The 17,272-nt window shown below is 40.0% G+C and overlaps 1 protein-coding gene across 1 annotated transcript in view; it reads right to left on the bottom strand.

The window, feature by feature from the left end:
• The window catches only part of ltn1 (listerin E3 ubiquitin protein ligase 1), an 87,884-nt gene extending 70,841 nt beyond the window's left edge, over positions 1 to 17,043 (bottom strand). The window contains exons 1-8 of the mRNA XM_078408919.1: positions 16,886 to 17,043; positions 13,634 to 13,837; positions 8,487 to 8,585; positions 6,274 to 6,504; positions 4,819 to 4,871; positions 4,460 to 4,640; positions 2,520 to 2,693; positions 228 to 418 (exon numbers count right to left, since the gene is read on the bottom strand). Coding sequence (XP_078265045.1) covers positions 228 to 418; positions 2,520 to 2,693; positions 4,460 to 4,640; positions 4,819 to 4,871; positions 6,274 to 6,504; positions 8,487 to 8,585; positions 13,634 to 13,837; positions 16,886 to 16,927 — 1,175 coding nt within the window. The 5' untranslated portion in view covers positions 16,928 to 17,043. The remainder of the gene's footprint in view (positions 1 to 227; positions 419 to 2,519; positions 2,694 to 4,459; positions 4,641 to 4,818; positions 4,872 to 6,273; positions 6,505 to 8,486; positions 8,586 to 13,633; positions 13,838 to 16,885) is intronic.
• Positions 17,044 to 17,272: the final 229 nt, after the last annotated feature.

Genomic DNA, 17,272 nt, shown 5'->3' with positions numbered 1-17,272 from the left:
GTCCATGGTTGGGCTGAGGGGGGAGGGATAGGAAGGGTGGTGGGGGAGGAGGGGGGTTGGGAGGGGGGAGGGAGGGAGGAGAGAAGGGAGGGGAGGGGGGTTTGGGGGGGAGAGGGGAGGAGGGGAGGTTGGAGAGCGGAGAGGGGAAGGGGTGAAGGGGATTTAGTTAATTACAAAATAATTACATCGGATTGCAGTGGTGTGGGAATAATTTACAAAGAACATACCCCTTGGCACAGGTACTGAAGAAAAGGGTGAAAAAGTCCATCTTTGGTACTATTATTTCTTCTGGTAATTTGCTAAAAAATGGTAAAAGGCTTGGATAGATAACAGAAGCAAGGCCTTGACCACCATCTTTTAGTACTATCCATAGCTTTGGCAATACTCCCTTTTTCGCATTTACATGGGCCCAACAATCCTAATAGAAACATTACAAAAATGTTAATAAAAATGTTATAAAATATCACTTACAGAATGAAATACAATGCCAGTATAAAGGCAGACAGAAGAACGTAAAATTGCTGGCTTTTAAAAATGCACAAAATAATCTTAATGCTGTGGGGGGAAAGATGAAAACCAGCCTACCTCATGTCACATTATTATCTATATACTAAAACTCTCGCTTGTTTGTTTGTTTGTTTGTTCCTGAACTACAGCAAAATGGTACACGATAGCGTGACAATTTTAGGCCCACCTTACTCACCGTCGTCCCTTTGGTGCTAATGGAAGAAGTTTCATTGAAATCGGTTATATTTTTAAAGCTATTCACATTTTTAAGTTTAAATCTATCTCCTAGGGAGGGATGGGGGGGAGGGGTTGGAGGGGAGGGGGGGAGGAGAGGGTGCTGCACCAATGCAGGAGAGGTTTGGGCCCAATTGGTCTAGTACTTTTTATTCTTTTAAAATCAGGAAGTAGACCTGTGCCCGTGGTTACCCCTCTTGCACATACCTCTACTGTACTCTAAATAATCATACCAAATTACCCACAATATCCGAAACAGAACATAGAAGGATAAAACAAGAAATTTTATATACATCTTGACTTACATTCTTCATAGAAACTAGTGAAATTGCAAGAAAGATTTACTGCCACCTTCATTCGGCCATGAACTGTATCATGCTTGCTGCCCAGGATCACTGGCTATGGAAGTTTCATCTCATTTGGATTTGGAGGGACTACCTTACCTAAAGCATTCTGGATTCCAGTAGCATAGTCTGCACAGTTGCAGGGCATCAAATAGTGCACCAGAACAACCCCTTTTGAAAACATCCCTGAGTGTTGGCAGCTGGCAAATAACAACTATGACACAAGATTGCAGATTACGCATTTGAAATGGTGAACTTTTAAATTCACTTCAAATATGCTGTCAGGAAAAACGACAGAACCGATGCCAAAGTTTTTATGCGACAATAACTGAAATGCTATTAGCGTTTAGAAAGAGATTTTTTTAACCTCCCTGACTTCAGTAAAAATCAATTAAAGTGAACTTCCACAACTGTGCCTCAGTGTTCTCTCAACATGTCCTCAAATTGATTAATGTTTCTCTTTCTAGGGTCCCATTATAAATCCTTCATCAAGGTTTCACAATGCCTTTCACACAAATCGTTGCTATTACTCAATTTGATATTCTGAACAGATATTCGTAACATTTTCAATTGGAGCAAAGCCAGATGAATCTTACCTACCAGCCCAATGTTCGTTTCTGCACAGCCTTTTCACTGTGTGCAATGCATGTTTTACCGTATTGTCTGAGTCTATGTGCGTTTGATAAAGGTAGAAGCAAACTTTTCACTGCAGCTGCTCCTCACCTAAGTATGCATCTGACAATAAAGTCGACTTGACTTATTTTTTCTTCATTTCCCCTTTCATCCCCTGAAGAACTGGAAACTTGGAAAGGTACAATGATATCAAATTCCATTAACACGGAACCTTTCATGTTGTACAAGGACAGTAGGGACAACACAGCAAATTATAGAAATAATGAGCCTTTCATCAGTGGTATGGAATCTTTTAAAGATGATGCTTAGAGATGGGATTTACTCACATCTGGACAGGCATGCTCTTATTAGGGGTGATTAGCATGACTTTATCTGGGAGAGGTTCTGTCTAAAAAATATCACCATAATAGGACCATAAGACAGGAGCAGAATTAGGCCATTCAGCCCATCGAGTTTACTTTCAGTCTGTAGAAGGGCAACTGCTCAATAACTTAAAACACAAGGGATTCTTTCAGTACAAAACCAAAGTCATGCTAATCAAGGATGCCTGTCCAGATGTGAGTAAATCCCATCTCTAAGAATAATCTTCAATAGATTCCATACCACTGTTGTAAGGCTCATTATTCCTGTAATCTGCTGTTATCCCTACTGCCTTTATACAACATGAAAAGTTTTGTATCAAAGATGAAAAATAAATTGCAATTTTCAACAAACAATACATTCAACAAGATTTCTTCAAATGCTAACTTTTTAAAATGCAAAAATGAACTCTTCACCCAAATTCCCCAGATTTCACTTTACCTCAATGCAGCTGAGCACGTAAAGTGCCGCTGCCCACACGGAAGGACATACCACTGGATCCATGTCATCTATGCTCAACAACACAGCTGGACACACTTTTGCAGCTTCAGACTTCATCAATTCAGGCAAATGCTGGCAAAAGGCAATAATCAATTCAAAGAAAGCTGACCGAATCTAAAAAATGAAGAAAGCAGTAAGAATTTCAGTATCTCATTGCTTATATCAAATATTAATAATTTGCAGATCACAAAATAGTTGAAGTAGATCAAGAAAGTTAAGGGGTCAACAATATTAACAGTGAAGTCATCAGGTTGTGCTTTTGTAAATGAAGCTTAAAATAAACTTTTTCGTTGGATAATTCATTAATTTTCCTCCATCAGGGTATCTGATTTTACCCAAGTGACCAACAAATTGTAAAGATCCATTTCTCTCTCTCTCGATCTTTTAATTTATTCATCTAGGGAACACTGATATTGCTGGCTTCATCCCTAAATGATCCTGAACAAATGAGGCAATTAAACTATCGATATTGGCGGGCCACATTTATCCAGAATGTGTGGAGATGGCAGGTTTCCCTTCCATATGGACATTAGTGTTGCAAGTAGGTTTTATTGCAATCTAGTGCATTACACGTACATATGTACATAAGTACATGGAAATTTTCCCGGTGTGAGACGAATAAAGGAATATATTATTATGAACTGGGAGCATTTGTTTAATAAGACCATGGCTAATCCACATTCCCACCTGTCCAAAGTAACCTTTCAGCCCATTGGTTATCCAGCATTCATCTATCTGTGCCTTGAAATATTCAAAGATTCTGTTTCCACTGCTTTTGAGGAAGGGGAATCTCTAAAGATTCTCAATTATCTGAGAAAAGAATAACTTTCTTTTGTAAATGGATAACTTTTTGAACTGTTAACTCCAGTTTTCAATTCTCTGATAAAATGAAACATCCCCTCTACTTCCACCAAGACTCTTCAACGTCATATGTTTCAACCTATTCCCTTCTCCAGTGGCTACAAGTGCGGGCAGACTCAATGAAAGCATATAAAATTACGAGAGGCCAAGATAGGGTAGACAGTCAGAACCTTTTTCCCTGGATGGAAAAATTAAACACTAGAGGGCATAGCTTTAAGGCGAGAGGGGCAGTTGAAAGGAGATGTGCAGGGCAAGCTTTGTTTTTTTTCCCAAACACAGAGGATGGTGTCAGGAACACACTGCTGGAGGTGGTGGTGCAGGCAGATACAATAGTGGCATTGATGGATTAGGTGCAGGTAGATAAGAGATGGCCCTGACACCATGTTCGGCACAGACATTGTGGGCTGAAGGGCTCATTCTTGTACTGTTCTATGTTCTAATAGAATTCACATAAATAAGTAGAATGATTTTTTTTTAAACTGCCAATGCTGTAAATCAAAAACAATGGCCCCAGTGCTGATTCTTATGGATCACCACTACCCACTTTTTTCTTTGTAAATAGCTGCCGTTAACTCCCTGGTTTCTAACTTAAAGCTAACTGGGAAAAACTATATGTCCCCTGACTTCATATTTTCTGATCTTATTTGTTAATCTATTATATAGTAATTGGACCTTTTGAAGATCCAGAAAAACTATATTTTCTCCATTGCACCTACTTTTTCTGTTACCTCATAAAAAAAAGCAAAACCATTGGAGATTCCTGCTTTTGAAATCTTTGTTGACTATTCATTATTGTTTACTGTCAAACCTTTTCAGTTTTATTTATTCATTCAATTTTTGAGATTCATTGCTGGCAAGGCCAACATTTATTGCCCACCCTTAATAGTCCTTCTTAAACTGCTCCAGTGCTCCTATAATCTTTCACATTGTTGATGAACTCACACCATCTCATCTCAGTACCAACTTAGCCAAATAATCTTCAATTTTCCCCCCAATATTTCAGAGAATAATCATCAAACCTGTGGATTTTTATGCTTGCAATATTTCCAAAACTTGGACTGTGAGAAAATCTTTATGAGTCTGTCTTTCAGAACTATCCGCTCATTTTCAGGTAGAAGGTCAAGTAGCTTCTTCATAGCCAAGAATGAACTGGTAACAACTCTTAAGTATTTGCCTTCCCTTTCTTCTTCTGGAACACTCCTAAAGTTGAACAGCACAATTTAAAAAAATCATTTTAAAAATATAAATCTAGCTTTAGCAAGTATAATATAGAATGGTAGGTTTCTAAACACATTTACAGGACTAGATTCATTTAGGATTCTGTTTTTACAGGAATACATCTTTAATCATGGCTTTGCCAAATTCCACGATAACCTACTGTGGGTCGCTGAGTGTCTCTGGAGTTTCTTTCATGATGTTATCATCTAAAATCTGTAAAACAGAAAAATTACAACTGTAATTACAAACATTGAATATATAAATGACACATCCTACAAATGAAGCTTGACTGTGGATTTCATCAATTGAATTGTTCCAGTAATGCAAAACCCTTGGAAACTGTTGAATGAGGGTTAGCCAATAGATGGCACTATATTTAAATATTTACCAGAAAAAAAAGTTCATGCACACTATGAACATAGGAACTGGTGAGAAATAGAGATTTCTAAGAATGGTTGAATGGTGGAAAAATTATACATTGTTTTCTTTATTGTCAGCTTCTACTGCTTTTGGGTCACAACAGTGTAGTTAAATGCAGTGTTACTTTTTTTTGCCAATTCTATGAGCAAAACAAAATTCTGTTCAATACTAACTGTTTTTATTCCAATTTTAGACTGGGTCACTCAGCTTTAAGTTAAAAGGTTTAAATCCCACTCTATTGTGCACTAAAATTTTGGATGGCACTTCAGCACTGTGCTAAACGATGCAACATTGATAAAAGTATTCTATTTTGCATGAGATGTTAAGCCAAGGTCTTGTCTGCTCTCTCAGGTGAGGGTGAGAGTAAAAGATACAATGGCACAATTTCAAAGAAGACCAGGGATATTAACCAGAGTATTAGCTAATATATATCCCACAAATAACATCACTATAACATTATCTAGTTGATATCATATTGCCGTTTATGGGAGCTTGAAGTGAGCATATTGGATAGGGTGTTTACTGCATTCCAAAAATATCTAAGTTCCACACATATTTTATTGGTTACAAAGTTCATTGGGTGCCTTGCTCTTAGTTTCATAATTTAGGATGAAATTTGTGTGCTCACACCTACAAAGGGTCAAGTGTGCAATCCTTAATCATAATTCACACAAGAATGAACAAGTCAATAGTGGGCAGCACAGTGGCGCAGTAGTAGTGTTGCTGCGTCACAGAGCCACAGACCCAGTTTGATCCGGACTAAGGGGTGCTGTCTATACGGGGTTTGTTCGTTTTCCCTGTGACTGCATGGGTTTTCTCCGGGTGCTCCAGTGTCCTCCCACATTCCAAAGACGTGCAGGTTGGTAGGTTAATTGGCTTCTGTAAATTGGACCTTGTGTGTAGGATAGAACTAGTGTAATTGCTGATAGGCGTGGACTCAGTAGGCCACAGGGCCCATTTCCACACTGTATCTCCAAATTAAACAATGGAGCAAGAAAATTTACATCTTAACATGAATTAAAACACAAGCAAGATTGAATAATGCAACCGCCAATGGTGAGTTTTTAAAAAAATGCATAGAAAAAAACATTAGAGTCTAGAATTTACCGCTCATGATAGAAACCATATCAAACTATCAATAACAGAATTTTTGTCTCATTCCTAAAAAGCTGTAAGAAGTTTTATTTAAACTTACACTTGTAATTTCCTCTTTACAAAAAGCCACAGCCTCCGATTGCTTATTTGGTGGAAAAGCCACTTGAAAAGCCATTTTTGCCGCCGAGGCTGCTGGACCATAGGTATCACACTGAGCAATAAGCCAATGCCCCATAATACTCTTCAAGTAAGGTGCTAAGTTTCGCTTCACCTGAAGGATGAGTGACTCCAAGGCCTGTTGAATTGCTTCTCGAACTCTACGGTCATGATCCTGAGCAGTAGGCAAAATCAAAATCAACAGCAAAAAAATTAGCATTGAAAAAGTAAATCATATCTGTGTGTTTGCTCAACAATAAGAGTTGTTGGTAATTGACAAAGAACAGACATCTTCTGTGCCTGTTGCAATATCAAACATATATCTATTACATGGAGAAAGTCATGATTTTTAATTTTGTTTCAATTGATTAACAAATTGGTAATTATATTAAATTAAAATGGATACATGAATAGATCACAGTTTTCATGTGAGATGTATATATTTTATTTTGCTCCTAATACCATGGAAAACAAGAACCCATGATTGTTGGAAAGAAAAAAATAGGTTCAGGACAAAAAGATGGAAAGTGTAGGAAAACAAGTGGAATAACATTGAACGAGTGTGAAGGAGTGACTGATGGTTGGCTTGGACTCCAGTGAGCCGAAGGGCCTGTTTCCATGTTACGTCTTTCAATCAATCAATCGATTATAAAAGCAACTGAGAAAAACTTTAATCTATGGAGTTACGTTAATATGTAATATGCAGAAACAAAGCTGAAAGAAGGAAATTGCTCCTTTGCAATTTATTAAATGCATAACAGTAGGAATCATATGAATAGATTTTATACGCAAGTACAAACATCTGTACGGAGATATGAACTTTGAAAAGTAAAAGCTCCATCAACCTGAAATTGATCATCTGATGCTCCAGGCCGCATAAAAATTGTTTCTGCTTTTTCAATTAAATAAAATTTATGGAAAGGTTTATTACAATAACTTACATTATGGAATTCTAATAATAAATTGCCATGAACAATATTAATATACATGCTCTTAATCCAAATTTAAAACACCATGTGGACAACCATGTTGCGCATCAAAGGCCTCTGTATTAATGTGTTTAACAGATTATAATCCAAAACCAGATTATAACATGCAAGGGACTGCAGGTGCTGGAATCCAGAGCAATGGCCAAACTTCAGGATTAACTCAGCATCTGTGGAGGCACGAGGATGATCAACATGCGGTCGTGATCCTGCATCAGGACTAAGAGTGTAGAGGGTGACGGGAGGGGTGGGGGGGGGGAGTCTAAGGATATGAACGATTGAGGAGAAACATGCAAGGAAACAAAATGCAGATGGCGCCGGTCATAGTTATCTGGTTCCATATACCCATTATCTCTCAATCATCTGATTCCATATATCACCCTACAGCCTCTATCCCTACCTTTACCCCTCCCCTGACCTGTATCTATTATCCCTTTCTCTCCACAAATGCTGCTTGACTCGCTGATTTCCTCCAGCAGTTTGTTGCTTGCAATAGGCCCCAAATCTGTGGGGGGAGCTGGAGAAAACAGTTAAAATATGTCCAACTTAACAGATAGATGTTCTTTGCCATATTTACGTTACCATGGTCTAAGACACTATTCATATTTTAAAATCAGGCTCTAATAGTAACTCCGTCTCTCAGTTCATCAGGAAATGCTTGTGCAACAACCTTTACAACTGCATTGTCTAAAGACCAAAAAGAGCAGAGTGTTCCCATTCAATCTAAAGGAAGTCTTTCAATTTTATTGATCACAATTTCCCATTCTGCTCTTCTCAATCAATGAAGCCTTCATTTATTTTGCTCCTCGCATAATTATGGGTTCTGCTTTTTTTACCACCTGTTCCAATTTCTCAATCCCTCCATTCCATGGAAATAAGGAATTGTATTTGAGGGTTGCAGCAATCTCATTGGTCGTCGCACCTGACAGACAGGCAGCCTTTACTTTTAGCTGGAAGTTAGGTGCGAAATTGAAGAGAAAAAATTAAAATGAAATGGTGCTCAGCTTGGATGAATGCCCTTGCCCCACGAATGCCCAAGTTCTCCAATTCCTCATAAATATTGAGGCCAATGTCTAAATTGCAAATTTCACTTATTGAAGGTTTCATTTATTCACTTTCAATAATTTTGTTTAATACTTATAGAGATAAAAAGTAATCCACATAAACTTACCAAGGAAATTTTGCAGTAAATCCTTGACCAATAAGGAAGAATGCCTTTTATACTTTCAGCATCCTTCTCGTTGCACATTGTTGCAAACTCTTGCAAAGCCTTAGAAGTAACAATAAATGAGTATTTAATAACAAGAAAATTAGAAAAGTCAAACCCTCAAAACATCAAGAACTATTGGAATTTAGTATCTCAAAGAACAATTCAGTGCAACAAATAGTCTTTCAAATATGATTTCATCTCAATTTTTTTTAAAGTAGTCTTTAATATGTTACATTTTAAAAAAGAAAATGAGGCAAATAAGATTCCCAGGACATCTTGACATAGAAAGATTAGTTTTGAATGTTCCAAATTATCTTGTCTACACCTCGACACCTCATTTCAATTTAAAACAATTGATATTGCATTATACCACCAAACAACTAAACACAACAATATGGTAATACTGCAGAATCTGAAAATTAAAAAAACCCGCATCTATAAAATGCCACTCACAATTTCTAGACCTACAAATGTGTACGTTATAGGCTACAGGATAAATATTTGCCAGGATACAACAGAGCTCATGAAGTATTCTATTAACAGTGCTTGGGATCTTCTACATCTATCCATCACTCCACATTCTACCACGTTGGATCCACAAAGTGGGGATATTTGGTAATTATCACACAGTGGCCAATTCCATATGAAATAAAACAATCCGTACTTGCATGCAGAAAGATCTAGACAACATTCAGGCAAGGGTTGTTAAGTGGTGCCATAAAAGCGCCAAGCAAAGATCATGTCTACCAAGAGAAAGTCCAGTTATTTATCCTTGACTTTCAATGGTATTGCAATCGCAGAGTCCCTCACCATTTAACATTCTCGGGGATGGGAAGATCACTTAGCAGAAACTCATCTGGACCAGGCACATAAGTATTATGGCGACAATAACAGGGAAGAGGCTGCATACTCCCTTTACAATGTCAAAAACCATTCTACATGGTGCAAGTCAAGGGAACAACGAAATACTCTCCACTTGTCTGGAATGCGGCCCCAACAATATTCAAAAATTTGATGCCTTCCAAGACAAAGCCTATTCATCTGGTACCCAATTTATCATCCTAATGATTCATTCTCTTCACCACAGATATGCTGTGGTCACAGTGTGTGCCATGTACAAAATACTCTGCAAATATTTGCCTCGACCTTCTTTGGTAAAGAAACACCGAATGTAAAATTGGAAAATTACCGTAGCGATGTATATACCCATGAGGAATATGAGGTGGTGCTCTTCTAATTTGTGCTTGGCGAAATGTTTCAATGGTCGGTGAGGGAGTGGGGAGAAGAGATGAAATTAAATGCAACTGGATGTTCAGGATGGCCATTGTGAACAGAGTGCTGGTATTTTGCAAACGATCTCATGGATATAGAAGTCAATTCATAGCGCAAAATGCAATAGAAGGTCGGAAGAGATGCACGTGAATCTCTACCTTACCCGAAAGGACTGTTTAGGTCCCTGAACGATGGTACAGGTGGTAGTGCAGGTACAAGTGCCACACCTCCTACACTTATATGAGTAAGTGCCAGAGGATGGGGAAGGATGGGTGAGCAGACTATTCTGGAAGAGTGCTCCCTCCAAAAAGCAGACTATGGGGGGAGTGGGGAAGATGTGATTGGTGGTGAAATCTTTTTGCAGCTGGCAGAAATGATATGCTGAATGCAGAGGATAATGAGGTGAATGGCGAGGACAAGGAGATTCTATCTTTGATCTGTAGAGAGGTTGGGTGGAACATCGGAGCAGACCTACAGAAATTGGAGAATACAGGAGTAAGAGATTCATCAATTACCATAGGAAGCTGCTTCCTGATAAAGGAGGACATTCCTGAGAATACCCAAGGCAGAGATGGAGAAATCAGAGGGTACAGAATCTGTGGAATTCATTGCCACAGAAGACTATGGAGGCCAAATCAATGGATATTTTTATGGCAGAGATAGATACTTGATTAGTACGGGTGTTAGAGGTTATGGGGAGAGGGCAGGAGAATGGGGTTAGGAGGGAGAGATAGATCAGCCATGATTGAATGGCGTAGATGGGCCAAATGGCCTAATTCTGCTCCTATCCCGTGAACTTATGACTGGTCAACCTAGTTTCTCTCTCCCTTTGTTCTGCTTAGTTTACAAACTTTGACTAGGTGGCGGGTTCACTGAACACTTGAACGGTCTGCCTTTGCCTGCTGGATCTTCTGGTTGCTAACCATTTTAACTCCCCTTCCCATACCAACCTTTCTACCAATGGAGGAGGTCCAGGACAGAGTAAGGTCAAATGCAAACTGGTGGCATAGTACCTCATATCATCCTTGAGTGGCTTAAACCCAATAGTATGAACACCCCCCCTCTTCTGCATTCTCAACCCAGATGCTCGCTCCTTTATTCCACTATTCCGATTCCCCTGTCCTCTTCCACCTACATAATTTCCTCTGGCTTCACAATTTACTCTTCTCTCCTTATCAGCCTTCTTTTCATCTTTATCCTTGATCTATCTGCCAATAACTCCCCTCCTCCCCATATCTGTACTTGCATATCACTTACCAAGCCATGTCCACCTCCCACCTCTTTGCAGCTTTCTCCAACTCTGACTTCTATTAATCTGAAGAAGGATCCCGACCCAACAGGTTGCCTATTCCTGTCTTCCTGCGATGCTGCCTGATCCACTAAGATACTCCAGCACTGTCTTATTATTAGTAATCCTAACCACTTGCAATGATTTGATTCATCATTCAAATCATGATTAATCATCAATTGAGGTGCCATAGTACACCCTGGATCATAAATTGGCCCCTGCACTTTTGATGAAGCAATAATGGATGTGCATCACACAATTTTGATTCTACGAAATTGGAACCAATAATTCTACATTTTTCAGAACAAAAAATAAACTGCTGAAGGAATGGAATGGAATACTGGAACTCAGCAGGTCAGGCAGCATCTACAGAGGCAGAGGGATAGTTGATAGTTTTGGTCAAAACACTTCAAGACATCTGCTGCCTGACTCGTCGAGTTTATCCAGCAGTTTGTTTTTTTGCCCAAGATTAGAGCATCTGCATTGAAATCAATCATGTCAAAATTACAGTGCCCTCCATAATGTTTGGTACAAAGAACCATCATTTATTTATTTGCTTCTGTACTCCACAATTTGAGATTTGTAATAAAAACAAATGGGCTTTATTAAAATCTGACAATGTGCACTTTAACCACATATGATTTTATATGTGGTTAAAGTGCACATTGTCAAGATTTTAATAAAGCCCATTTTTATACATTTTGGTTTCACCATGTAGAAATTACAGCTGTGTTTATACGTAGCCCCCCCCCCCATTTCAGGGCACCATAATGTTCGGGACACATGGCTTCACAGGTGTTTGTAATTGCTCAGGTGTGTTTAATTACCTCCTTCATGCAGGTATAAGAGAGCTCTCAGCACCTAGACTTTCCTCCAGTCTTTCCATCACATTTGGAAACTTTTATTGCTGTTTATCAACATGAGGACCAAAGTTATGTCAATGAAAGTCAAAGAAGCCATTATGAGACTGAGAAACAAGAATAAAACTGTTAGAGACATCAGCCAAACCTTAGGCTTACCAAAATCAATTGTTTGGAACATCATTAAGAAGAAAGAGAGCACTGGTGGGCTTACTAATCGCAAAGGGACTGGCATGCCAAGGAAGACCTCCACATCTGATGACAGAAGAATTCGCTCTATAATAAAGAAAAAATCCCAAACACTTGTCTGACAGATCAGAAACACTCTTCAGGAGTCAGATGTGGATTTGTCAATATTCGCAGAAGACTTCATGAACAGAAATACAGAGGCTACACTGCAAGATGCAAACCACTAGTTAGCTGCAAAAATAGGATGGCCAGGTTACAGTTTGCCAAGAAGTACTTAAAAGAGCAACCACAGTTCTGGAAAAAGGTCTTGTGGACAGATGAGACGATTAACTTATATCAGAGTGATGGTAAGAGCAAAGTATGGAGGAGAGAAGGAACTGCCCAAGATCCAAAGCATACCATCTCATCTGTGAAACACAGTGGTGGGGGTGTTATGGCCTGGGCATGTATGGCTGCTGAAGGTACTGGCTCATTTATCTTCATTGATGATACACCTGCTGATGGTAGGAGCATAATGAATTCTGAAGAGAATAGACACATCCTATCTGCTCAAGTTCAAACAAATGCCTCAAAACTCATTGGCCGGCGGTTCATTCTACTGCAAGACAATAATCCCAAACATACTGCTAAAGCAACAAAGGAGTTTTTCATAGCTAAAAAATTGGCAATTCTTGAGTGGCCAAGTCAATCACCCGATCTGAATCCAATTGAGCATGCCTTTTATATGCTGAAGAGAAAACTGAAGGGGACTAGCCACCAAAACAAGCATAAGCTAAAGGTGGCTGCAATACAGGCCTGCCAGAGCATCACAAGAGAAGACACCGAGCAACTGGTGATGTCCATGAATCGCAGACTCCAAGCAGTCATTGCATGCAAAGGATATGCAATAAAATACTAAACATGACTACTTTCATTTACATGACATTGCTGTGTGCCAAACATTATGGTGCCCTGAAATGAGAGGACTATGCATAAACACTGCTGTAATTTCTACATGGTGAAACCAAAATGTATAAAAATGGCCTTTATTAAAATCTGAAATGCGCACTTTAACCACATGTGATTTTTTCTATCATAAATCTCACATTGTGGAGTACAGAGGCAAATAAATAAATGATGGGTCTTTGTCCCAAACATTATGGAGGGCACTGAATCTTGAATACCAAAAAACTGTTGACTTTAACCATTGCATAAATTCTCTGTCTGTGACAGAATTTGGTGCACATTTCAGGCTACTTTTATTCGCCAAACAATACATTTCTAATCTTCTCTCAACGTACTGCAAACTTTTTTTTTTGTTAACTTAAAATTAAGACAAATATGCATCCGTCTAGGCTGAATAAAAATGAACTGTGTATAAATGCTAGGAATAGTAACCACATCAATTTCTTCTTAAGAATTACACAACTAAAAATTTAGCTTAATTGAGTTATCTTATAATGTGATGCACTGGCATTGATTTCTACAGAAAATAAGCAAAATGCAACAATAAAATATACTTTTAATTTTGTCGTTGCATCCCTCTTTGACATTTTACGCAGAACCATTCGGAAATCAGCATCCACCAAAGTGTCCACTTCTTCCAATCCTTGGATTGCAGGAACATAAGCCAATTCATTCTGAGTGGCTCCAAATCCAATAAAGCCTGGAACTGTCCCCTTGTCTTTGGCAAGCAATTCAGCTGCTTTGCCACTGCTTGATGGCTGCAAAAAACAAAATCTAATTAGTCCAATGCAGATTTCCTTAAAAGACAAAATATGCTGGAGAGTAATTAAAAAATGCTATATGATATATGGCACTTATAGAGTGCTCACTCACAAAAGTATATAAAAAGGAGCTGGTTTTCAGAAACATTAATGGCAGCGAAAATCAAGCACAGCTTCAAACACTGTCTTAATTGTGCTGTGCTACTATAGCAGCTGGAAAAGCATCTGAGAGATAAACTAAAGGTAGACACAAAATGCTGGAGTAACTCAGCGGAACAGGCAGCATCTCTGGAGAGAAGGAATGGGTGACGTTTTGGGTCGAGACCCTTCTTCAGATAAACTACAAAGGGTATTGTCCAGTTCCTGGACTATCGGAAGACACATTGTCCTTGAATTTTAATGTCCCACCAGCAATTTCCCAGTTGCATTCTACCACTGAACTCATCATTAAGTCCAGGGATGTGACAGATGCTTATGAGAATTTCCCAACATTTTTGCTGCAATATCTACTCAGGCACAGGATCTGTGATCCTATTTGTATGAAGCTGCAAGAATAACAACAAGTTATTAACTTCAAGTTAAGTTTATTGAGCACGAGGATGCAAGGTTACAGTCCAAGCCGCAGCTCCGAACAAGATGACTCCCCCGGGTACCACCCATGTGCAAGATAACTTCTCACAGGACGGCATATGTAAAACCCAACACGGACTGTGAATACAGTGACTGATCTACATTCCCTTTCCTTAGCTCATGTTCCATATCAAACTAAATATCATGCGAAGTGGTAAATATATCAGGCTGTCTACAAAATGGAGTTACTGCTAAAATAAGCATACAAGGTAGGAAGTTCTACACACTAAATACTAAATGCTGCGGTCAAACAACATAAAAAGAAAGAGGTACTACAAACTAAATGCTAAACACTATAGCCAAACAAATGAACACACTGTAAGACACAAACTTAAAGTCACAGCATAATAAAGAAGTGAATTCAGTATTGGTATTTGGCTTGTTGACACGACCTGCATGTTCGGTACAGACCCTCAGTGGTGTTCGAAGACAGCTTACCCACAGTCACCTGAACCTGAAACTACTCAATGTCCATTATTGCTTGTCCGTCTCTTGTGAGAGCGTTATCTTCACTTGATCCAAGTCCAGCATCCTGGTGATCGGTATCAGTGCCACATGGATCTAGCAGTGCTGGTTGATCTGGCTGTGCTGTGGCAGGCTCACTTACAGGCAAAATGTGTCTGCGATTCCTCCTGTACAACTTTCCTTCTGAGTGGATAAGGTAAGACCTGGACTCTTGGCATATTTCCTTTACCACGCCCATCCGGTTGTAACCTTGGGGGGTCTGTAACCTGACAACCTGTCCTTCCATCAAAGGCTGAAGTGGCCGACTTGACTGGTCATAGCACCTTTTCTGTGACAGCCTTTTATTTAGAAGCTTGGCTTGTGCCTCCTGGGTCTTACGCATATGTGGTTCAAGCAGCTTCCTTGAGACTGGGAGAGTAGTACTTGTCTGCCTTGACATTAGTCTTTGTGTTGGGGATCCAAGCGTTGTGTCACATGGCACGTTTCTGAGATTGAGGAGGTTTAGAAAAACATCAGCCCTTTGTCTGCAAGACTTCTCCATGAGTTGCTTGGCGCTGCGGATAGCTCTTTTAGCAAACCCATTAGATTGGGGATACACTGGGCTGCTGGTAACAGGAGCAAAATCCCACCGTGTAGCAAAGTCTTTGAAGCATTGGCTTGTGAACTGTCTGCCATTGTCTGATATAAGGGTGTGTAGTGCTCCATGAACCGAGAAGTGTTTCTCGAGTTTTAAAATGATGACTGCTGAAGTAGCATCACGAAGCAGGTCGATCTCAAACCCTGCCGGAATATATCCACTAGCACCAAATGTTACTGGCCGTGCCATTCGAAAATATTTGTTGCTACCGTCGACCAAGCCAGGTCTGGAACTGGACGCAGCAAGAGTGGTTCTTTCTGCTGGTGTGACTTTGTGCTTTAGATTTTTTTTTTAGATTTAGAGATACAGAGAGGAAACAGGCCCTTCGGCCCACCGAGTCCGTGCCGCCGAGCGATCCCCGCACATTAACACTATCCTACTAGGAACAATTTTTACATTTATCCAGTCAATTAACCTACATACCTGTACTTCTTTGGAGTGTGTGGGAGGAAACCGAAGATCTCGGAGAAAACCCACGCAGGTCACGGGGAGAACGTACAAACTCCGTACAGACGGCGCCCATAGTCAGGATCGAACCTAAGTCTCCGGCGCTGCATTCGCTGTAAGCCAGCAACTCTACCGCTGCGCCACCGTGCCGTACTGTTACACACAGAGCATGACTGTATATCATTGTTGATGTCATCTGCCATTGTAGGCCAGAAAACTGTTCTTGCTCTCCTTAAAGTAGCTTCTGCACCAGGATGCCCTTTGTGCATAATGCTGATATACTCCTTGCGTAATGAGGAAGGAATGACAGCTTTTAAAAACTATTTGGATTTGGTTTAATTTGTTGTAATTATCTGCAAAAGTTTCATATGTTTCAGTGCTTTTAAATTCATAACTTCTGGAATATTTTAAATTATTTCATCTTTAACAGTTTGTAATAACCACGAAATTTCAGGAACTTTCACAGGCACTGAAAAAGCCTGAAACATTTTGACAGCTTGCAACCTGTTAGCTTTGCAAAGGCAAGGAGGTTTTTAAAGAAATGGCTCTGGCCCCTTCCCTTAATCAGTGACCTGATTAAGTCACTTGTGGTCCACAGCCAAATGTGATGTGGAACAAATGTTTCTTGCTTGTGCTGGTGATATGTGTGACTCAGAACTTGAAGCTGTCAACCAGCTTTGTGGAGCTGCCTTGATGAAGACAGGTTTGTGTTCAATTCCCCCGTGTTTCCTTAAATTGATTAACGACCAATTATTTCATTTCGCTGCGGGGAGGGAGAGGAAAGAAAGGGGAGTAGGGGGTGTGTTAGATATGTGATTCCCCCAACATAGGCCGAGCAGCGTGTGTTAGTGCCGCCGGTTGCTTACCCGCACGTTGCCTTTGGTTCGCTGCTTGTTTTTCCCCCCCATGGCTCGAGCCGCCCGGGCCCGGCTCCGCCAACGGCTCCAACGCTACCCCGCCCCGGCCTCGCGCAACGTTCGTTACTTTCAAACGTCCACCACACTCCAGGCCAAAGGCCCCGACACGCTGCGCCTGCGCCTGCTCGTGCTCCCGCTCCTAGCGACCGGCTGGAAACACCCGACCCGAAACTCTGTTCCGATCCTCGTTGTCCCCGGGCGTGATGAGTGGCGGGCACATTTGAACCGTAACTCCGTTGACATTTTAATCATGTATGTGTTCTCGATTTACCAAACTATTATTTATTATAATGTTAATTTCTTTGCAAAGAAATACACTGTAAATCCATTGACTTT

Source organism: Rhinoraja longicauda, chromosome 12 (genome assembly GCF_053455715.1).
Source record: "Rhinoraja longicauda isolate Sanriku21f chromosome 12, sRhiLon1.1, whole genome shotgun sequence".
NCBI classification, from domain to species: Eukaryota; Metazoa; Chordata; class Chondrichthyes; order Rajiformes; family Arhynchobatidae; genus Rhinoraja; species Rhinoraja longicauda.
The sequence above is the reverse complement of the archived record's forward strand: the minus strand, read 5'-3'. Positions and strand labels throughout refer to the sequence as shown.